At 44.9% G+C, this 22,941-nt stretch overlaps 2 protein-coding genes across 6 annotated transcripts in view; both read left to right on the top strand.

Moving 5' to 3' along the window:
- Positions 1 to 6,623, top strand: part of ACVR1 (activin A receptor type 1) — a 72,606-nt gene extending 65,983 nt beyond the window's left edge. For both annotated transcript variants that reach the window (XM_030018053.2, XM_030018054.2), the window contains exon 10: positions 1,024 to 6,623. In XM_030018053.2, coding sequence (XP_029873913.1) covers positions 1,024 to 1,158 — 135 coding nt within the window. In that variant the 3' untranslated portion in view covers positions 1,159 to 6,623. The remainder of the gene's footprint in view (positions 1 to 1,023) is intronic.
- Positions 6,624 to 18,872: 12,249 nt separating this feature from the next.
- ACVR1C (activin A receptor type 1C) overlaps positions 18,873 to 22,941 on the top strand; it is a 38,846-nt gene continuing 34,777 nt past the window's right edge. For 3 of the 4 annotated variants that reach the window (XM_030018059.2, XM_030018060.2, XM_030018056.2), the window contains exon 1: positions 20,509 to 20,666. In XM_030018059.2, coding sequence (XP_029873919.1) covers positions 20,594 to 20,666 — 73 coding nt within the window. In that variant the 5' untranslated portion in view covers positions 20,509 to 20,593. Of the gene's footprint in view, positions 19,482 to 20,508; positions 20,667 to 22,941 lie in introns of those variants that run through there. The other variant, XM_030018058.2, reaches the window with a different exon arrangement.

The following is a 22,941-nucleotide window of genomic DNA, read 5'->3' as shown; positions in this document are numbered from 1 at the left end:
GCTGACCTTTCTTCTTTTGAAACAAAGTTATGAAAGTTACTTTCAGTTATCACTTGAAATTGAAATGATCTCAATGCTACTTGTCAGGAGCATTACCTGTACAGATTTCAGAAGCATGCTGGTGTGGACCTTTATGTTGGAGCAGGAAGGAAATGCAATGAGCAAACTTAAAACTGTTAAGTCTGAGCTATTCACAGATTAGCTTTCTAGTAGCATGATTTAACAATAACTATTTTAAAGCTGCTTTTCCTATGTTGTTGTTCTCTCTCCAAGCAGAAATTTCTTTAAGGGGAAGGTAGCCTGAGTAGGACTTTCTGTGGCTTATAAGCATGCAGATTTAGAACAGAATTTTGGTCTCTCTCCTGACTACAGGATACGGGACTGTTATTCTTTTTGAAAGGCTAGTGCTGAAGTTTATTTTTCTTCATCAGAATCAGTCTGGACTCTCCAGGTTGACCAGCTGTTTTGTTCCTTATTACTAAAGCTGTGGAGGTCGGTTTGAATCGGTATGGCTGGCTAGGGCCAGCAAGGACGTGAGGTCCCATCTATAAGGTTTCAGCTGTAGAGCCATGACTTGTGCTGCTGCACCAGCCAGCTGTGAATCCCAGCCATTTAAAGTTGTGCTGGACGAGATGAAATCACAGGCAGAAATTCTATACCTTCTCTGGCTTCCTTCATTGATCTTGTGGAAGTCAGTTTCATTGAAAAGAGATTTTGTAGTATTTTCTTAATTAGGAAGAAAAGAAAACTCCATTGTTTAAAATTATGCTAGCTTGTCGCTCCAGTCAGCCCATTGTCTAGTTACTCTCTTGGTTTAACCAAGTTATCAAACTTGGGTTTTTTTCCAACATTTGAAAGCTGTATATTTGATAGATAGCAGTAAACTCTCTGTAGGGTCTGAAACCTGAGTATTAAGAAGGCAATAATACCTTACTGTGTTAGTCCTTAAGCCAATCTAGCGCTTTCTTGCCTTGTGATTTGTGTACTTACATGCGTGTTTTCTGTTTTTTATTCTTTTCCCAGACATTAACATCTCTTGCCAAGTTGATGAAAGAATGCTGGTATCAAAATCCATCAGCAAGACTAACAGCCCTGCGAATCAAAAAGACTTTGACCAAAATTGATAATTCCTTAGATAAACTGAAAGCTGACTGTTGACCTTCTTCTCGTGGTGCTCTCCTGATAGGAAGGCATTTGTCTGCTTCAGAAGTAGTCTGGCCAGACAGTTCATACGATTGGTCCCCATGTGGCTACTTACAGAGGCAGAAGTTCTTACCAAGCCATCTGTGTGGGAGACATCGGAACCATATGGACTTTGCTCAGTGACTACAATGGGCATTTCACAAATGGTCAAGCTATAAGGACTCACGCTGGATGTACTGTTGCAAAGGTAGTGGCCTGAAGGAAGACAGAGAAATCCTAAGACAAGATCAGGGCATTAAATAATGGCTTTGAACAGCTTTTTTCTTTTTTTTCTTTTTCTTTTTTTTTTTTTTTTTTAATTCTCCTAATCACTCCCAGGGTGAACACATGGAAGTGGTAAATTTTAATCAGCAATATTGCCTGTGCTTCTCTTCTTTATTGCACTAGGAATTCTTTGCATTCCTTACTTGCACTGTCACTGTTAATTTTAATGACATGACTTGCCAAAAATATGATTGGCTGTATACTACATTGATCTATGCCTGAATAATAGGAAATGAATTTGGTAAACTGAAAATGTAACTGTCAGATTTTAGCTGCGTTTTACATGTGTACTGATGTTTACAATAATGCTGAACATTAGGAATTTCTCATTTATACAAAACTTGCAAATTATTTATTACTAGTGCACTTGCCAGTTTTTTAAACTGTAAAATAAGTGCATAAAGTTAAAGCTTATTTTTATGTGGCCTCTTTCATGATTTCTTACACAGATGTTTTTGTAACACAATATAACCTGAAACATAAATTGTTTTCTGTATTACCATATTACAACTCGATAGTCACATTTTAAGTGCTTCACATTTGTAGGTGTGTGGTCTGTAACATATTTTCAGTTCAAATACGGAACATATATATAGCCATTACCCACATGACATTGTGTCTAGTATCTTACCGATCTAGAAAAGGAAAGCAATGGAGGAACTAACTAGAATTTTAGGTCATGAATGCTGTGGGGAAAATGCATTTTATTTCTTCTAAGCTATATAATATGCATTTAAACTCTGCCAGAAGAATAACTATTTTGTTTTAATCTACTTTTTCTATTTAGTAGTTATTTGTATAAATTAAATAGAATGTTTTCAAGTCAAACAAAAGAGTGTTTTAGTTCTCTTACTGCCTATTAGTAACAAAGGTATACTAATGCAGCAGTGGGTATCTCCAGTCGTATGCTCGCAGGTGAAGAGAGTTGGTCCAGGTCAATACTGGGTGGAACACCGAGGTACTGAGGCTGTTAACAGTTGATTGTCTGGGTGTGTTTTTCCTGTACTGAACTGGATCCTAAAATAGTACAGCAGGGAACTGGTGTATTCTCCTTGGACGTGACATCAGTCATGCCCGTGCAAACCTCCTAGAGCATGTCTTGCAGAAGGAGGTATGTTATCCCCTAGCCTTCTGGGGAAGAATTCAGCTTTGTACCCAGAGAACTGTTTTCTCTGCCTGTACCTCGTGATACTCTCATCTTAGTTGTTATGCCAAGTGTAAGAGTGATTAGGAAGTGACAGCGCCCTTTCATCCTTGGAAAAGAACTCCTTTATTCATGGGATTGAAATCCTCCAGGTAATCTAAGGACCTGGATAGTAATTAGCTATTCGGACATGTTTCCTCTCTGGGTTAAAAAATTTCTCTGAGGTTCTCTTCTGTCCTTTAAGTCCGCCAGATTCTGCTCTCCTGTTTCTCTGTAATTTTTTCCGTCTCAGACCCAGTCTTCCTCGTCCTACTCCAGCCACGTGGCATGCCTTTCTTTTTCTACATTTCTAGTGTAGAAATAACAGCCAAGTTTGCAGGGTAGGTACTGCATGGTACAGTAGCTCTGCAGAGCAGGCTGAATAGATACCAGTTGCTAGGTCTCTTAATTATACTTGATGAGAATCTGAGCAGATCCAGTGCTGCAAAAAAACATAGGAAAAGTGGGATCTGATTAGTTTTTATTGTTAGTTTTTAATGGGAAGTCAAAGGCTCAGTTGCCTGAATGCATTCAGGTTTGCTTTAAACTGGTTTGTGTATGTGATGCGTGCTGGGCTGTTAAATAACTGCAGCCCAGGAGGGACAGTATTTCAGCAATGACTCGAGTGAATCAGTCTGTTGGACTGAAGATGCCGTATGAATGGAAGTAACTAGTGACAGTTACAACTGCAAAATGAGTGGCTGTTAGTGATAATTTTCTGATATAGAGTATTGCCTGAAGCTCTTTAGTCCTAGGTGCCTGGTGCACACACATACGTATTTCTTTCACTTGTATTTATATGATGGAACAGGCATCAGTATTTAAAACAAATGGAAAGTGAGGCAACCTGCTTGCAGAGGTCCCAGGCTGCTGCAGTGCTCAGAGATGAGGACAGCCGGGGACATCTGGACAGTGGAGGGCGAGAGGGGAGGTACCTCTATGGATGGACAGGGACAGAGCCAGAGGTGAAAGTTCAGTGTGCAATGTGAGTTTAAAGTGGCCGGTTAGGTTTTTCACTTTGAGTTTTCACATCTCCAGCATTTGCCAGTGCAGGTGTTGGAGGAGAGAGACAATCTGTCATGCTGGTGATTTATAACAATTCTGGCCATCTTGGCTGAATTTGCGGTGCCTTTCTCAAACGCTGACCTACGGAGTCACAGCATCTTACTAGATATTAGGGAAAATGGTCATGTTAAATACTTGATCCGTCTCTTCTTTGTACTGTAACATCTTTTGAAAAGTACTGTGTATGTAGAAGAATGACACAACTTTAGGTTGGAAACAGCTCCATGTACTCTATAGCGGTTTACTCTGCTGTCTCTGAAGATCTAAATTTTCTAACCGCAGCGCTGGGTACCAGTCTGTTCGCTGTGCTAGGACTAGTGGGGTGCCGCAGGGCCTGCGGGAAGGAAGTGTGCAGTTCTCCAGGGGCTCTTCCAGGGCCGGGCTCTGGGAACCACTGGCCTCTTCTGAGTTTGGATACAGACTTGACTGAGGAAATTTAGTATGAATTAAAACTGGAGTCTTGGCTCTCCCTGTCTATAAAGCAGGGATAACCAACTAAAGGATAAAAACACAAACCATAAAGACACCCCAGTAATATCCTCTTTATCCTATGTTAGGTAAAGAAGATTATCCAAGCAAGCTACTGGCAGGGTAAAAAAGTCTGTCCAATGCTAGGACTCCTGGGCACTCACCAATGTGCTAGACAAGGTCATTTTCATTGGCGCTGCTGCTAATAGCTTCCTCTTGCATATCAAAACATCCAGGGATTATTTTAAACAAAATTCACATTCATGCCCTGCTGATGAAGTATTTTTAGTCCAGGCTTTGACTGAACTATTTGAAATGTTAACTAATTTTTTTTTTTTTTTAATTAGGTGACTATTTGGCAAACTTGAATCAAGAAATTTGAGTGGAAGATAATAATGAGAAATAATTTCTTAGCAATTTCTTATCCCTTGACTTATCCCTGAGTCATTCAGCACTGTGCTTTTCTAATGTATAGTTGCTACTGAGGGTAGTCAGGGTCCATGCTTTCAAAAATAGCAGAAATAGCAGTGTTCTGAACAGTCCTCTTGGGAGCTAGAGGGCGTGCACCTGGAAGCAGAGAAGGAAAAACTCAGTGATAGCCAGTGAAGGACTATCTGTGGTCTGTGTTATTTAACCTCATTTTCAAGTGTCTGGACAGTCACAGGAGAAAATTTGTTGCTGCTTTTCCCTTCAAGATATCAAGGCTTGGGCAGTGGGGGAGAGTTTCCAAGTGATGTATGTGAAGATAACACCCCCACCTCCCACGCTATTTTTCCAGCATGTTTATTAATCAGTGTTCCTCTAGTAACCCCATAAAATCTAATCTTCTAAAGAGATTTGGAATGCTTATATATAATCTGCTGCATTAAGGGCGTCACTGCGTTTATTACTATGGAGAGGGCACAAGCGGTTCCATAGTTGCAGTTGAATTATTCATGTGTCTGGCGGATTTGCACTGTACACAGCCAATACGGATCTGGGGTGTTGTCATTCGAACAGTGCCTGACCCTATATCAGACCCCTAATAAGAGGAGGCCCTGCGTGTAAAAAATAAATAAAATGACTCCTCAGCACATGAGTAGCACTGTCTGATTCAGCTATCCTGTTGATAGGTATGACCACCTGCCAGTTATAGGAGGAAGGCTAGGCAAAAAACAGAGTTACTTTAGATTTGGGGGAGGGGGGTTGCTTTTTGTTTGGATTTCCCTTTTTCATATGCAGAAGGCTTGTTTATTATTGGTTAGGAATATGTTGCAGTTTGACAGGTGTCCTGGGGACAGCTGCCTAAAGCAGCCCGAGGCCAGCAACTCAAGTTAGTGTTGCTGTAGTGAAGGCACTGAAGGCTTCCTCCCTCTTGTCTGTAACTTTCCTTGTGGGCCTTCTGTGCTGGAATTTTCCATGAAAAATCCATATCAAGCCTTCCAAAATTTTTTTATTTACCTGGATTAAACTATCTTGGTAAGGAGGGACAAGGAGAATTCTCTTCCCTGCAGGGCAAGGTGTCTGCTGTGCAAAAAGATCAGCCTTGGCATAGTGGTTGGCATTGGAGAAGGGAAACAAAGATGTTACCGGTGCTGTTCCATTTATATAGAGAGAAGTTAAATCTTTCTAAAACACAGAATACATTTTTGCATTTTAGAGCTAAGATTTGTGTGGGAAAAATAAGCATTTTATCAAATGTAGAATTAATGATGTACTGTGACAGATGCTCTCACCTGGGAATAGCACATTTGCTTTATCCCCAGTTTAAGGAAAAAAAACCCACCACAGTTCTAGTGCCTGAACCAAGAAACCGTGCCAAGACACAAGCCGAAGCATGCCAGGAAAAGCAAAGCGCAGCTGTACACGCTTGACGTCAGTCTCGGCCTGTCATGGTAGAAGAGAGACTGCAAGAGGGACTTCTGGTACTCGTGGAGGAGAAGCTGGGACCTTCTCTGTGGAAAGTGCGGTTTCTCACTGGGTATGGACTCGTCTCGCTACCTCCAGATCCTGTGTGGTGGAGAGCTGTGTGAAGTCTGCGAAAAGGATCTTCCAAGGGGTTTGGGACATCTGCTCACTGGGTCAACCTGTTCTGTACCAGCCAGACTGCTTGCTTGGAGGCCCAGGAACATGGTCCTCTTGGGGATGGTGGCCTATAACACGATACACCAAAGTGCCTGCCAGCTGTCAGACTTGGGAGACAGAGTTGTTGGTTGGTTTTTGGTTTGGGTTTTTTTTTTTAAGAAAAAAAAAAAAGGTGTCCCCCTTTCCACCACATTTGTTGCTGTGTGTTGCTCTGTGCATAGTGGCATTTGTCCCAGCAACATGTCTAAACCTGGGGGTGTAGCCCTGGCAGAGCAGCACAAGAGCTGGTGTACACGTCCTGTCCTCCAGTCTGGTGTAGCTTCTCAGGACTCTCTTTATACTTACAGATCTAATAAATATCTCTGCTTGTTCTTGACCAAAACGTTCCTACCTTATATCCGTGACGGGGTAGACAGTGCTGCGCAGCCCCCGCAGGCTGTGCTTTCCCCCCGCCCTGGCGCGAGGCAGGGTTCCACCGGGGGGGAAGGCAGGTGGAGGTCCCCTCCGCTGCTCTGCCGGAGGGGACACCGCCGAGCGCTCGCCGCGGGGTGCGGGACGAGCGGTGCTCCCGGACGGGGAGGGGGAAGCATCCCGCAGTGGCTGTTGACCAAAAAAGCCGCTCTGTCCTCCTCCCTGCCGGGCCGTCGCCTGTCGGTGGGGCTTCAGCGCACGCTGCAAAGCATGCTGAGGGTTTTGTCCCAGGGTTTTTCATCTTTGTGAACTGCATGAGGGATGTAGCAGCTGATTTGCGGATGATGTGAGGTGGATTTTAAAAACTACCTAACATCAACAATTACTAATTTGTTTTTCTGACTGCAGCCCCCACCAAAACACTGACCACCTTTTCCAGTGCAATGACTTGAGGGTTTCACTGTCACAGAAGCCCTGAACTCCTAAAATCAACAACATTCAGATACTGGCATCAGTTTTAGCAACTCTGTCGTTGTTACTATGCTAAAATCTGTTCCTTTCAAAAAGTGAAAAGCTGATGCTGTGTTCAGCTTCAACACCTGTATTTTTCTTCTTCCTGTAGGCATCTTGCAGAACTTTAAATTTTTTTTTAATTTTTTTCTTTGATGACTTTCACAGCATGTAGAAGGAGCCAGCACACTCCGACCTGATGAACTGTGGTGAGGCAGTACTTTAGGAAGGGGAGGACGAGGCAAAGAGTGCACTGGTTACAGTGCTGTGCTGCTTTCAGGTCAGTTTCCAAGTTAATGCTGCACTTTATGGTTGCTTCTTTCTACTGATTTAAAGATATCAGAGTGCCTTAGTGGAGTAAGGCTGCAATTTTCATCTCTTGTCAGTGTAGAAGTGACAAATCAAGATCTAACCCTGGGAGTTACTTGACGATTCTACCTGGTTTCCATGTTTTTCTGATCGCTTAACTGCAGCGAGAGCTTTTAAACATGCTGTGATAACCCACCGGGGCATGGGACCTCTGCTGGTCGGGCTCGCTGTGCCAAGTGCCTTCGGTCTGGGTGTTTGTGTACGCAACCCAGGGAGATTCATTGCCGTTGTCGGAAATGGGGCGCGTGTTGCAGGTTTTCTCGATGGCAATGATTATGCAGGTGGGGCTGCAGCACTGGGAAGTCTTGCCGAGCGCTCCGCTTGTTCATACCCACAGCAGCCAGCCCGCGTGGGCTTGCCAGGTGTTGGGCTACTAACTTAAATAAGCTGGGGTGATGTCCCGGAGGGCTGAGCTCCCGCTGGGTCCTGCAGAGGCCGTGGGCTGACCACCGGGGAGCTTCGCCGCTGCTGGAAGCGTGAGGTCGGGGCTGGACCCCGGGCTCGGTCCCGTGCCACCCTGGCCGCTCCTGGCCTCAGTGAAGTGCCACTGCTTGAAGCGTCGCCCGCTCCTTCCCCGCTCCGGCGGTTTCACTGGGAAACAGGCGTGTGGCAGCCGAGGGCTGTGACGCTTCTGTGGATTGAGTGCTGGGGGGGGGTGGTCAGCCTCCATCCCGCCCCGCTCCCCTCCGCAGCCCCTTCCTGGCCCAGTCCGTCCTTCCTCCAGGCCGGCCGCGGGTGTGCTGGAGCCCCATCTGCTCCTTGTTCCCAAACTCCAAATCTGTGTCTGCTCCTCCCTCACTTGTCCCGGGAGTTGTCCCCGTGGAGGGACGGACAACTTCTCGAGGGCAGCGCCTCTGGCCATGCCCACCTTCCTCTCGTCTCCGTGAACGTGAACTGCTCTTTTTTCCTTTCAGGACAGAGGAAAGCTGTGCACCAGCTATGGAGAGCTGTGCCAGAAGAAAATCAGACTTAGCTAGGCCAGGGATTTTTTTGTTAAAGACTTGAAAACCTGCAGTCAACTTGCTCTCTCGATCTTAAAAGATCGCGACACATTTGACTGAAGCTTGATGGCTGTTGCTAACTAGATTTAAGGACTCTGTATCATACCAATCTCTTCCCCCATAGGTCTCTGCAGCAGTCTTCTCCATTTTTCACCATCAAAAAGCTCTGACCTCAGATATCATAAATATTTCATATTCATGGTGCAGATCTATTTTCATTCTTGGAATGTTCTCCTGGAAAACCTGGAGCCTTAAAATGCAATACCTACCAAAGGTGGTGGGGGGATAGTGAACTGTTGGATGCTAGAGAGGAATTTTATTCTAAAAATTTGCAAAAATAGCTATCACATTACATTGTCTACGTCCCATAAAGAGAACATATCTTTAATGTAGGTGCTAAAAAGGAGGAAATGGAAAGGCCCAAAGAGCAGCTTATAAGAATAGCATAACTGCTTGCAAAGAAAAGCTTACCCTAACTCAGTGTACAAAGAAGTTGCAAAATAAGGAGGGAAAAATAATGCCTTTTGTCTACCCATTTAACCTTGTTTGATTATTTACTGTATGTGGATCTTGCAATCTTTAATGCATGGAGTTAAAAGTAGCTTAATATTTGTCATACACTTGAGCTGTTCAAGAAACATGGAACACAAGCAATAGTGTTTTCTGACAGGAGTTCAAGCACTGAATGTATGCTTTAGACAATGTAATGCCTAAACTGTATAGCAATCGATCAATACTGTGGCTAGAGTTCAAATGATTGTATTTCAACTTACATTGAAAACAAGCTGAAAACTGTGACAAATTTACTCTGTCAAGTCTCTTGTAATGAGATTCTGTGTGAATTTAAAGTACGTGACTACCCATCCTCATTAGGAGAAAGAACATTGCTAACAGTAAAAAAAAAAAAAAAGTATTGTTTCTAATTCCTCACTGAATTGAGATAATCTTAAACTGTATTTTCTCTGCAAGCACCTTTTTAAAAAATTGCCTGAGAAACTTCACAGAATTCAACATTCTTAGTGTCTTCTGCTCTGTTTTATAAGGATCTTGAATTAAAATGGAAGCCTTTAGGGGAAGGGCACTGGCCCTTTCCTTTACTTCTACTCTTGGTTCCTTTGGCCACTTCCAGCAGTTACCAGCGGATGGTTCAGTTTTCCTTTTGCTGTTCTTGGGGAATCTCCTCTCATCTTGCTCCCCCAGGGAGATGGTTACAAAACGGGCCACCAGGAACTCCCCACAGAAAATACACTGAATAAGCGCTGATGCCCAGCACCCCTGACCTGATCCAAAGCCCAAGGTTAGGGTTCCGAAGCCATGGGAAGACTGAAACAGTGGGTTCCTGCCCACACCAGTATAGATACGACTGGTGAAGACACCATTTCGGGAACATCTCTAGCAACTGCCCTCCTCTGAGCAGCGGTCTCTCTGCGCGTACTTTTCACTGGTGATTAATGGACGGAAGGTCAAGTCCTCACTGTGTTAGGTCAGGCACAAAGCAGAGGACAAGCTAAAAAGCTGGCTTGGGCTTAGCTTACGCTTCACACTGAGTGCTGCAGAAGGCAACAAAGAGGAGCCGGGACCAAGCGCCTGAGTCGGCAGCTTTGTCCTGCTCGGGCTCTGCCGCCGTCTCCCCCGCAGCGACTGCTGTTTCGGCGCCGGCAGTATTGCGAGGAGGAGGAGGAGGAGGAGGAAAGCAAGAGCGGGTGAGGAGGAGGTGGCACCGTCAGCGCTGGGATGGTGAGAGAGGAGGACACTGCCAGTCATCCCCAGAACAGAGGTAAGGGGTGGAGGGGGCAGTCCCGTTAGAGAATTAACTTTTTAATTACACTAATGCTCACTCTTTGGACGCTTCTTATGTCTGAATGATGCTAAAATGTTCTGGGAAGTTCCGTTATTACCCTCCTCATCAAAAAAGTACCCACTCAGATTAATATGAACTTTTCAATAGATTTATGGGCTACTGTCTAATAGATTTCAGGGCTGTAGAAAGCAGCGTTGGCAGGGGCAGGGGTGTGACTAAAGAATTGTAAAATGATTCTTGGAACAGTTTGGGAATTTTTTGACTCTTTTTCTAATTGTCATGGTCAACAATGTAATGTTTTGGCAGGAATGTATCGTTCTGATGGCAATTTTTGGAAGATTTCATAGCATTCCTGGATGAACAAGAGTGAGAGACAGACAGACTGCAAGACAGCTCCGTAGTTAGGACACTGACCTGGGATGTAGAGGACCAAGGTAAGTGGTAACTACTGACCTGCTGGCCATTCTGGGACACGTATGGGTTTTGTTTTGTTTTGTTTGCACAAAATTTCAATAGGTCTTAGTTTTGTCCTGATGTGGAGCAAAACAAATTACAAAACAAAATTCTTGTTTTCCAGCCAACCCTAGAAGTACTTCCAGTTGGCAAACGTTTTTATGGTGTTACCCATTTCCAAAGACTCTTAAATCCCCAGGATACGCTATTTCTGTCCTACTATGAACCATGCCATGCAAACATCTTAACTTGGGAGCACATTTGCCTCACAATAGCCTCAAAGTGTGGTGGGGTTTTTTTCCTCCATCCCTTGTTTTGTTGTTGTTTTGTTTTTCACTGGCATTTGGTGTGTCAAAGGCCTGATGAAGATTAGAGACAAGGGGTGAAAGATCAGTGATCATGGATAACTGGGGACCCAAACCTCCAAATCACTGAATGCTCTAGAAGCACAGTAAGATGTGAGTAACTGGCTCTCCTCCCCCTCTCTGCTCTTAAGTGTGCTTTTTAGTAGTTCCTGAAGTGCTGTTTCAACCAGTGGCCCATTAATACAGACTTCTGCCTCAGCTCAGGTGCTTTCAGCAGGAGCTGCTTCCAGCACCCACAGAGGCGAACCCTGACTGGTGGCACGGGGAGACGGCAGGAGGAGGGAGGGCACTCACTGCTTTTCATTCTTACTTCTACGCTAATAAAAACATACATAGAGACTTCTACTTTTAAATTACAGAAGTTCAATTTAAATTCAGGTGGTTGTATTTTCTATTCTTACTGCATCTCAAACAGTTCACCAAATTCATGGCTGTAGAGTTAAGCAACATTGGTAATCTTTGAAAAAAACCAACCAACCAAAAAAAGGCCAATGTTCACAGCGTGAGCTTTGTGAAAAGCCATTTAAGCATATATGCTGCTGCTTTAGCAATGGGCTTTACTACATATTGTAGTTACCTTAGGCTCTTCCTAAACAGTGGTTGAGGGCTGGAGGCAAACAAATAGAGAGAACAAAGTGGAGAAGAAGGGTTGACAGAATGCGAGTGGGTTTGGTGGGGTTTTTTTTGTTTTGTTTTAAGCTCAGTTTCAAAACAATTTTAAAAGGTAAGCAGCTTGTAGTTCTGTTTCAATAATAGTTATACTCATAATGCTATTTATTTACATGAAACCTATTGAAGAAGGAGGTTAAAACCTGACAATTTGAAATGCATTGTTCCAGATTTTGCAGACATCATATAATACAGAATATAATAGCATGTGAAGAGCCCAGACAATTAGTTTTTAATGGCCTAGGTGGAAACAAAAGGTCTCAAGTGTGTTTTGAAGACACACAGCATTATCAGTATGGCAAAGGGAGCCTTGTTTAAAATAGATAACATTGACAGCATTGCCATGTGATGTATGAAGAAGCTGGATAGAGTATTTGACCTGATAGCTGTGTGAGAACAATATGATTAGTATTCTGACATACTACTTTTCTTTCATAAATACAAATATAAACAAGGGGGGAGATGGAAAAACTTGTCAGATATTTAAATGTACTGCCAATATCCGTATTCTAAGCGATATGGATTGGTTTGTGTCAACAAGCCTTAAAATTTCTAATAGATACATATTGAGTAAAAGTAAAATACTCCAGCTTTGGCACGCAAGTATCTGCAACATTGCTTTTCATAAACAAGTCTTCAATCATTGGAATTACCTAGTCTATCAGTCCATTATCCTACTAGGATTCTCATACATATATATATATATATATATATATGCACTTGCATGCATTTACATAAGTATATATTTTATTTATATATATATATATTTATTTATAGGGCTTGTGTCTCCAAACTGGTAATTAGTTGGTGTTTAAACTTGTCTTTTATTGGTGAAACATTTGTTCAAAAGAGAAGAACAAACGTTGTCCAGAACAGCGGGGCAGGCTCGTGCCTGGTGCCAACTTTAGAGAGGACTTTCTTCCCGCTCTGTCCTCCTCACTGTCCTATCTGCTAGAGGATTAGGTCTCCTGTCCCAGACAGGGCCAAAAGTACTAGTTATTTTCCAGTTACTGGGTGTCTGACATCTTTTTCTGAGCTCAGCAAATCTTTTTAAAATGAAGCCATCTCTGCTTAAGTCCCTAAACACTGACTGGATCCACCCAGCCTTTGACATGTGGTGGTCACTGTTCACTGAGTGGTTTGAAATCCCTTAGGATGAGCTGCACTAATTAACAGGTCTATCAATACTGTCACAATATTTCTTCACTCCTCATGTACATGTTATGAATAAACCCAGAGTTTTCAAACTGTATCTATATATAAAATATTGTGTAAAATAACGTGTATAAAACAATCTAATCTTTTGGTGAGGGTTGGATAGATGCAACCTATATTCCTACTTGCTCAAACTGGTGGATGCTATGTTCAGATGGATAAATCCTCTTCAGTTTGGGTGGAGTTTTTGCTGTCCACTTCAGTGGAACTAGATTTGAAATATATATATTTCACTGAAACTTTCTTGCCTTGATGCATCGTCAGTATTCTATCATAACTCCCACCAAAAAAAGAAAGACTGGTTGGTTTGCCTGCCCCCCGCCCCCCAATCTACCTATTGTTTTAATAAGTTTTTCATGTAATTTGTCAGCAGTGTATTGAAAGAAAGGGTTCCATAGCACTGACATTATAGATGTTACCTTGGAACAAAGTTGGTATCGTGATAGAAGAGGAAATACAATTTCTAGCAAACAATTTTCTTTGGCAAAATTTTCAACTTTTTGCATCCTTGACTGTAGTTAGCAACAACCCCCATCATGTGAGCTCTCTGAGCTCTGAGGCACTTGGAAAGACAATACAGCACTCGCATCATGTTCAGCAAGTTCTGGGCAAGGAGAAATACTCACTGGGGGCGAGGGGCAGAGGGGGAAGCCCGGGGAAGGGGCTTCTCCTCAAACTGTTACACCCCCCACACGCTCCCACAAAACCTGCTGCAGAGCAGCACATAATGGATGGCCTCATGAGATGTATTCCTGTCCTTTGAGGTCCGTTGGTGGGGCATCTCTAGGCTATTCATATGTTTGGGTTTTTTAAAAAATATTGTTTGCAGGCCAAAAAGTTCCAATTTTACTGTAAGTCGGATTTCTTCTGTGAGCCCTTCCTTTTCAAAATTATTCTGGTTTTAGTTATCGTCCACTTGTGTCTGCTGCTCCTGATGCAAATCTGCCCATCCAGGTCTCATCAAGACATGAAGATAAAAACGTTCTGAAATTGAGTATATTCAGGTGAGCGATAATTTCTATGAATCTCCTCACCCTAAAAATGTTATATTGAACTGGGGATAGAAGATTGCTGGGGAAAAGGAAAAAAAAATGTTGAGATGAGAACTGTCATAGAAAATAGGAAGCCTGGAGGGGGTAAGGTTTCAATTCATCATCTTCAATTTCAGGCAAACTTGTGCTGCTCAAGAATTGTGTCCTATGTTCACTCCTCCATGAAATAACTGAGAGGATAGGATTATCCTGGTTAGGGATAGGACTTCTAAGTCAGAACTGCATTTGCATGCATTTACAATTTTTTCTTCAGCTCTGCTGCTCTTTACTTGTCTCGCTGCATCAGCAGCAGCAGCAGTTACTGTTCCTGTGGTGGCAGACCACGTACCGGTGTGAATTCCTTTGCTGGGTGCAAATAATCCCATGTGATTTCCACATAGGCTACTGTCTCTGTATGGCAAGAGTACAAGGGTACAAATTTAGAGATTCCTTTCAGCCTAAATACAAAGGGAATATTGCAAACAAGGATAAAAGTGGACTGGATTTAAAAACTGGCACTAGGCAATGATAGAGCATCACTCACACAACTCCGCACCCCCAAATCCCTGAGCAAACCTGAGAAACCCTTCTTCCACACCTGAACAAGGTACTCTATGAGAAAGAATGTTCTGGCTTTTAAACTGACTTCTTGGGTTTAATACAGCGTGATATAGAGTTAGTCATGTAGTTCCTCATCAGTAATAAACTATGCAACCATACTGTTTCATTGATATAGTTGGAAAACAATCTTGTAATCTTTGTGCATCATCTCAGCCTGACATTTTTGGTTAGATTTGATCTAAACGAGAAATGAAGTTATTGGTAGAGGTTGCCATCAGATTTATAAAGGAGAAGCCATGTAGAACTTGGCAGCTGAATAACATACCAAAACTCTGTAGTAATAAGCCACTTCATACTCTTATGTCTGTGACTGAGTGCCACAACCAAAACCAGACTAGTTTCAAATAATTTCTATACAATAATAATAATATATATATTAAAAAATCTTATTATTTATGAGTTTCTAGGGTGCTTATTATATATATGTTTGCTTGAAAATGTATTCTAGACCAGCCCTCATTTTTTGGAAGGAGTAGAGATTTGATTAGACTTTTCTATCTCATAACATATTAATTGTAGGTATCATTTCTTGGACTAGATCTGTTTAACTAAAAGATGCCTCTTGGTATCAACGAGTAAAGATAAACTCATGCACATAGGTTATTAGGGATGGTGGGGAAGGGAGGACTATAGGAAGGAAGGGACTAAGGTTGCTACAATATGTAGATTTATTGTGGGAGAGTTTCACCATTTCAATATTTATATATTACGGATTCTCAAGAAAAAATGCAATTATGGTAGTGGATGTGAGAAGGAAAGGAGATACTAAAAAAACCCAAACCCAACCTGGAAGCCAGGATGTAGAACAAAATAATGCTTGAAAAAACCCTCAGTATCTGTATTATTGAAGGAATAATGTAGATGCAGCTAAAAAACTGTTATAATGGGGGCAGGGGGCAGGAACAGAAAGTTACAGACTGACATTTTCATGAACTTTTAAATGAAAACTATGGTTCTGTATTGTCCTACTTAGGTGATTTAGTAGCTGCTCTATATTTGTGTGATGGAAGTGCGAGGGTTAACAATACCAGATCTCTGATAGAAATATGCCCGATACAAATTTGTGTGATTTGTTGTACGTGGTACATACAAGACAAGTATTTTCAGCTATTTACAACCTGAGCTCCCGTTGACTTCAGTGCAAGGTCAGGTACTTTGCCTTTCTGAAAATCAAACTGAAAAACATTAACATTCACAAATTTTACTTAATAAAACCCATGGTACACTAAAGACAAACTACTCGGGGCAAATGGAGCCTGATTTCAGTGTTGCTGATGAGAACATGGAGGATGGCTCTTCCATTGTGTGCTGTGCTTCGGAGGAATTATCAAAGCGAGCAGCTGTTACCAACGGGACAGAGACGCGAGGAGAGGGTAGTAGTAATTAGGAGTTGACAATTAGCCAGGGCCACGCTCCTAGGATGGGGCAGAACCTGTACGTGCGCGTTAGCCACCCCGGGCAGGGCTGTGGGAGCAGGCGGGGGCTGCTGGCGAGCCCCTGTCCCCCAGGGAGGTCCTGGGGATGCAGCCGGGCGCGGGGTCCTGGGGATGCAGCCGGGCGCGGGGTCCTGGGCATGCAGCGGGCGCGGGGTCCTGGGCATGCAGCGGGTGCAGGGTCCTGCTGGCCGTGGGTCGCGGGAGAGCCCTGGCGGGCAGAGCTGCCGCTCTTCCCCGGGCCGGCCAAGGCGGTCCCGAGGCTGCGTGCACCAGGAATTTCTTAACAAATCCGTCCCAGCTGGCGCCAGTGGCGTGGAGGACCTCTGTACAATTCGGGGACAACCCGATTTACCCACACCTGCGCCGACTGAGCCCATTTGCTCTCTGTGCTCCTCCGTCTCTGGCTGAGGCATTGGCTTTCAGCGCTGACGTGGTTCTGTCACCTGCTCTACCGTTGTTCCTAGGAGTTGTACGAGGGGTGCCGGCGGCCCTGCCTGCTTCCAGGGTGTCCAGCCTGTGGATGAACTGAGCCGTGCTGCTCCCGGAGAGAAAGCCTGATAAAACCACTCGCTGTATGCAAGAACGTCAGCGGGCGATCGGACAGCTTTCCAATGTGTACACCGGCAGTGTTGGGGTCACGCCGAAATATGTTGCTGGACTTATCGTCACCGTTACACCTGGCCATGCTGAGTACGTGTGTTCCTATAGATTTCATCAGTTCTCTTCAGCATTCAGGTACCAACTGTAATGTTCTCATTGTTAGGGAAGAGACGAGTTTGGTTCTGTCACCTGCTTGAAAGTAAGTTTACACCATAGGTTTTCCAAAGGCTATGAGATATAGAGAAAGGGTACATACAGAGAAAGGATATACTGTAAATCACTGGACTCTGCTTCATCATTATACTGGAAGGGAGGAAGTATAGGACATTTTTCCTGCTGTTCCCCTGTAACGCTTGTAATGAAAATGGAAAATTTTAGAACAAAAGCCTTTCCCTTCTATTTATGTAGTGAGATAAAAAGTACATTTGAGGATGCTATTAAAATAAATAGCTAACCTTTTTCTAATCAGAAATGTTTATTTAAAAACGGAATGGACATTTTATTAAGAACTATTTTTTGCAAGTATGTGTGCTGCAAAGTTCTTTCTACAAACTTTGATTCTTGCTCTTGATAAGCGCAGGAGATACTGTTCTCCTCATCACTTCTGTAAAACATGAGCAAATCTGTTCTATAGATTTTTTTTTTTAAAACTGAAGAATAACCTTAACTAGTTTAATTACATAATTCATAATTCTATGCTTCCTTCAAACAGAAAAGCAGAATAATTACATGCTATGAACCAGAGATGTGCCTGAATGAGATATATTTACACTTTCTAGTAGTACTGAGCAAATATGAAGTAAATTATTTGTAAGTCTTCAAAAGGAAAGAAAGAAAAGATGGATTTGCCAAGAACACGGCTATGTTTTATCTAATTTTGTCAGAAAGATGAGCAGTAGCTAGAAGTTGGTGAGGATTTTTACATTCTCGCACGGCATTCCCACGAGCAAGCTAGGATCTACATGAAGGTAATATATGGCTTCACAGGTATTTGGCAAGCAGTAGTGGGAGAGCAGTTAATAATTCTATGCTTTCAGCAGGGAAGGACTTGCAAATTTTTCCTCTATTATTTTATTGCTTTGACACCCAAACCTGCATTTTTATTTTTTTTTAAATTAGATCCTGGCATGTATTTTCTAATCACTCTCCATTATTTATACAGCAGTAAGGTATATAATATGCTGCTGTGTTATATTTCGGTATGATATTACATGTACCTATAATGTTTTGCTATGAAATAGTCAACATGTTGAACTTAGTTGGAATAAGATGTTGTAATTCCCATTGCATTTAACTGATGATGGGGTGACATGGAAGTCCTTAATACATTCCTTGGATATATTTGGATGACAATTTAAAAAGAAAAAAAAAAAAAGTTGTAGAAGAGCAGCTTTTTTTTGGTCTTATTTAATGGCTACTTAATCCTAGACTACTTGGATTTACATCTTTGCTGTATCTGTATCTTGGTATAGGTTAATTAATTTTCTTTTGAAAAGCATTTAGTCAAATGATTTTTGCTTGTGAAAGAGTAATGCAGAAACATAGATCAAGTAATATTAATCTGAGCACATTAGTTGAGATAAACACATAATAAAATTCACAGAGCAAACCCACGACACTGAAACAAACATAAAACCCCCCATGCTGAGTTTGCTTTGCTGGATTGTAAATTGGATCTTTTTAAGCTGGCAGCCTTTGTCCTTCGGGTCCGCACACTGAGCAAAGACCCGTGCTCTCAGATGACAGAAAGGGGAGAGAAGACGCTACGTCTCTGCAGCTGGGGGACAAGGGGATGCTGGGGCTTTTGTCCCTACGGCCCAGGGAATTTCCCTTTGGTCTGCGTCCGAGGGCACACGTAGCCGGTAAGGCAGGCAGTCGTGCTCCTCTTGCCGCACGTGTGCAGTGGTGTTCTCTTCCTTTCTTCCTCCCTGGAAGGCACCTCCCTTGGATACACCGTTCGTTCGTATGAGAGCGCAGCGAGCCCTCGGCCGCGCCGGTGGCCAGCTGATCCACGCTCTTCCCCGGGAGCCGGAATAGCGTTTTCAGTTGCAGAGGGAATCAAGCCCAGCTTTCTCGCTTCCCAGGTAAAGTCTTCCATCACCGATTTATTTCTACACAGCTGGGCACTCCTCCTCCCAGATATTTTAAAAGAATTTAGTTAAATCTGCTTAATTTTTCAAAAGGAGGTTATGGAGGAGGCTCCAAGGATCCCAAGGCAGTAGGGATGACTCACTGCGGTGCCTAAACTCAGGGGGATGGAGCGGGAGCATCAGTATGTCCGTGCACTCGGCGTTTCCTGATGCCAAGTTTTCATTCAGGTTATTTGGGCCTCCATTCCACAGCACCAGACTCTTAATTGAACCAAGTCCTAAACTGATTTTCTAATGTTAGCAGCAAAGCATTTGAATGCATTGAATTCCCAAATCCCAGGACCTTGCTGAAACTCCCTGGCTATAATTGCCTCGGAAAAGGCGTTCGGAACAACACGAGCACAAATGGTGTGTGGAAGCAGCCTAGTGAGTGAGTTGGGGGGAGGCTCGGCTGTGATCCTACAGTGGAGAAACATCTGGGATTAGGAGCCAGGAAAGACCTGGTGAATATGGCCAGTGTTGCAACCCTGAATAAATACTTAAGGAAAATTACATTAATAAAATCAATAGATGGTGGTAATTTCTCCCCCCCCCCCCCCCCGGCATTTTGATACAATTATGGAATCTCTGCCAGCGCACTTGGAAATAACAGGTAGAACAAGGTAGGCTGCAAAAGGCTGATTTGACAAATGCCACTAACTTCAGTATTCAAAAAACTGGAAGGAGATCACTGCTAGGAATTACTGTCCAGGGAAGTGTAAAAGGCTTAATAGAGATGTCATAATAATAATAATAATAATAATAATAATAAAGTATTACATGGCAGTAATGAAAAATCTAGAGAGGCATCTGACAATGTGTGGAAAACTGGGATCTTGCCTAGTATTTTTACTTTAAAACAAATACAGAGAAATGGAGCACATGCAACGCCTTCTAAAGGCAATTTACAAAGTCTGCTCCACTAACACTTTTAGAATAGACTCTATTATATCTGGATTTAAATTTCACTGATTTTTATGATGATACCCATAAGCGCTACTGAGGCTTCTGGGTTACAGCGGCACAATGGCTTAAAAAAACGCCCTGGTGCTTTGTGGCGTACGAGAGCGCGTTGGGGATGCTGGTACCATCCAGGCTCTGTCAGGAGGTGAGGGGGTGGATGAGGGTCTCGGTGCGGAATAGATCACAAGCTACTGAAGAAGCGCGGAAAGCAGTTCAGAATTTTGCTGTTTGTGGCCAATTTGGCACAGGCTGATGAAGCAGCCGAGGGGAAAGGTGCCAAACCCCACTAACAGGTATTTGGCAAAGAGGAAAAAAAAAAAAAAAAAAAAGGAAAAGGGAGGCGAAGTCGTTTTTCCTGGGCTGGTTTTGCGTACGGCTGCAGTTAAACTCTCCCGAAGGCTGCGCTGGTGAACGCTGAGGCCCCGGCGGCCGCGCTGCGGCCGGACTCCGGCCGCCCGGACCCGCCGGCAGCAGGCGAAACCCCGCGGCGGGGGGGGACGGGGGGGGGGGGGGACACACGGGTGCGGAGCTCGCCTCGCCCCCGCCGGTCCCCCGGGCGCTGACCGGGCAGGAGGCGGAGGAGGAGGAGGAGGAGGAGGCCGGTCCCGTCCCCCGGCCCGGGCGGGCGGAGCCGGGCCGGGCCCCTCCCCGCACCGCTATAGCTGCCGGCGGCGGGGCGGTGCGGGCAGCTGCCGGCGGCGGCGGGGAGGCGGCGGGGCCGGCGCCCGGCAGCAGCAGGATCCGTCCCCGGCCCCGCCGCCGGTGCGCGGCCATGGGGCGGGCGGCCGGCTCCGCGCTGCGGCTGGCCCTGCCGCTGCTGGGCGCCGCCGTCTCGCTGTGCGCAGGTAGGGCGGCCGGCGGAGCCGCACCGGTACCGGCCGCCGGCACCCGGGGATGTGCGATCGCCGCGGGGGCCGGGCTGGGGGGGGGGGGGGGGGGGGGGGGAGCGCCTCACCCGCCGCGCCGAGCACCGGGACACCCCCCCCCCCCCCCCCCCGCTTCGCCCCGGGACCCCCCGCTCCGCCGGGGGCCCGGCGCTCCGACAGCAGCGCACCCCGCCCGGCCGGGGTCAGCGTTGTTTCTCGGGAGGTTAAGGCGCTTAATGCATTCGGTTGTGATCAACATGTATAGGCAAGAAATAGGTCAGCTGGGATTTACGGGGAATAACCGGCCCGGAGCTGGTTTCCAGACCGCGCCGGTGGGGCACGGCGCTCTCAAAAGTTCCCGGTCCGTTGGGTTTTGGCAAGCGATGCCTGGCGGATCTCGGCCCGGGGGTGCTGTAGCCTGCACCCGAAGCTCGGCTCGCCCGTTCCCTCCTGCTGGGAGGCAGGTGCTGGGGCTGAGCGAGCGCTGTCGGTCGCGGCGAGGGCCCCCGCGCTGGGTGTCGTGCGGGGCGGCCCAGGCCGGCGTGTCGCATCCTGCCCCATGGGGACCAGGTGCTGGTCGCAGCCCACTGGCGGGCTTTGGGCTGGGGCGCGAAACGCGCGGCCTCGAGGTTTGACCCGTGTAGGTGGTTCTCTTGCGCGGCAGGTGGTGTGAAACACCCGTTCCTCTCAACCTTTCCTTTAAAAACTAAACCTCTGCTCTCAGGTAACGCTCTCTAAACCAGCAGTTATTAAGGTAGTGTAGAATAGAACATTTTAAGATTTTTCTGTTAGGTTTCCTCCAGTTTGCTTTCCTCTCGATGTTTTCACCACAGGAGTTTCTTGGTGTGATGCTCGTTACGCTCTTGCAGAGAGGGGTGGTCACAGCCCCAAGCTGAAAGGAAGGACTGCGCCCACTCCCTCATCAAAGTGCTCATGTAATCCCTTCTTTTGGGAAAGGAGGAGTAACAAAGCTCAGCTGTTGATGTTTGAAGTACTCCTGTATGGTATTGTACATCTGGTAAATCTTTGCCACCTTTAAGGGGCGTAAAACCTGATCTGTCTGAGCTCTTCTCTTTGTTGGTCTAGTTTTTTATTATTCAAGTTTGGAAGTGAACCGTAGAGATAGGCAACCCCGTGCTACTCTTGTTTTTCACTGATCTGCTTGAATTAAATTGAAGCATCACCAGCGCTGTGGCCATTACCATTTCCCTCTGGAGACTATTCGGGACACTAACAAATCTCATTGGCTTTGATTGTCATTTATATAAAACGGTCTTGCATTGCTTTGCTCTCTGAAGTTGCAGTAGTATTGTCCTCTGTTTTTCTTAGCCTGTTAGTTACCTTTTCAGAGCCTGGATCAGGGACGGTATGTGTGCATATGGTCCAGGATAGGCAGACATCCTCATCACCCTTACAGCTCTTTAGAGGGGCACCGAGGGGAGTTACACGTACCTAGAAAGGGTCTTCAGGTCTCAAGCAGCAGTTGCTGCAGAGTGTCAAGTGTTTAGCCGTGCATCTGCTTGATTTACTCTACACCTCCTCATACTCCGCTGCAAACCTGTCTGATCAAGGTACACGACTAAGCATGCTCTGGTAAACTTTTTATCCCCTACTTTCTCTCATGCAGGTTTGAAGGTGCTGTGCTGGGCAGTGGAGGTCTCCTGAGGAACTTCCATCGTGCCCCAGTATTCAGGAATATTTATAGGATTAAGAGGAAAAGTATTTTGCTACCTATGTGGTGAACGGTCATACTGTTTCCTATCTGCTTTTACCTCGTGTGGGCTTCTCAAAATTGCTTCCCCCTCCTGGCTCCTACCACCCTTGTTCTACGTCACCTCCATCTGTATTAAAAGCTTTGCATACTCTTTCATGCTCTTCACAGCATTATTTCAGGGAAGTAGAGGGTACTCAGTGTGCTGTGGCATTTCTAAATAAACAGGAGTTAAGGGCGTGGATTGCAGTAAGAAAAAGTGTTGCTATATGTGGTGGTGGCATGTCAGCCTCCTGTAGCGCTCAGCACTGAATTGTCTTTTTTTGTATTTCTTAAGAGAGCCTTTAGACATATTCTGAGAGAGTTTGTTTCCCACTTAAGTGCATTTTAATCCTCCAAAAGGCAAACTGCAAAACCCATAAGCTATCCCCAATGCATGGCAAAGATGCCTGTATGTACAGTAAACCAGGTAGGTGTGAAATGGCAAGTGTGGGTCTTCACCGTAACCGTGGGAGTGCCGTTAGTTTGTGTAGCTGAAAGCAG

This window comes from Aquila chrysaetos, chromosome 6 (genome assembly GCF_900496995.4).
Source record: "Aquila chrysaetos chrysaetos chromosome 6, bAquChr1.4, whole genome shotgun sequence".
NCBI lineage: Eukaryota > Metazoa > Chordata > Aves > Accipitriformes > Accipitridae > Aquila > Aquila chrysaetos.
This window is presented reverse-complemented; position numbering and strand designations above follow the sequence as displayed.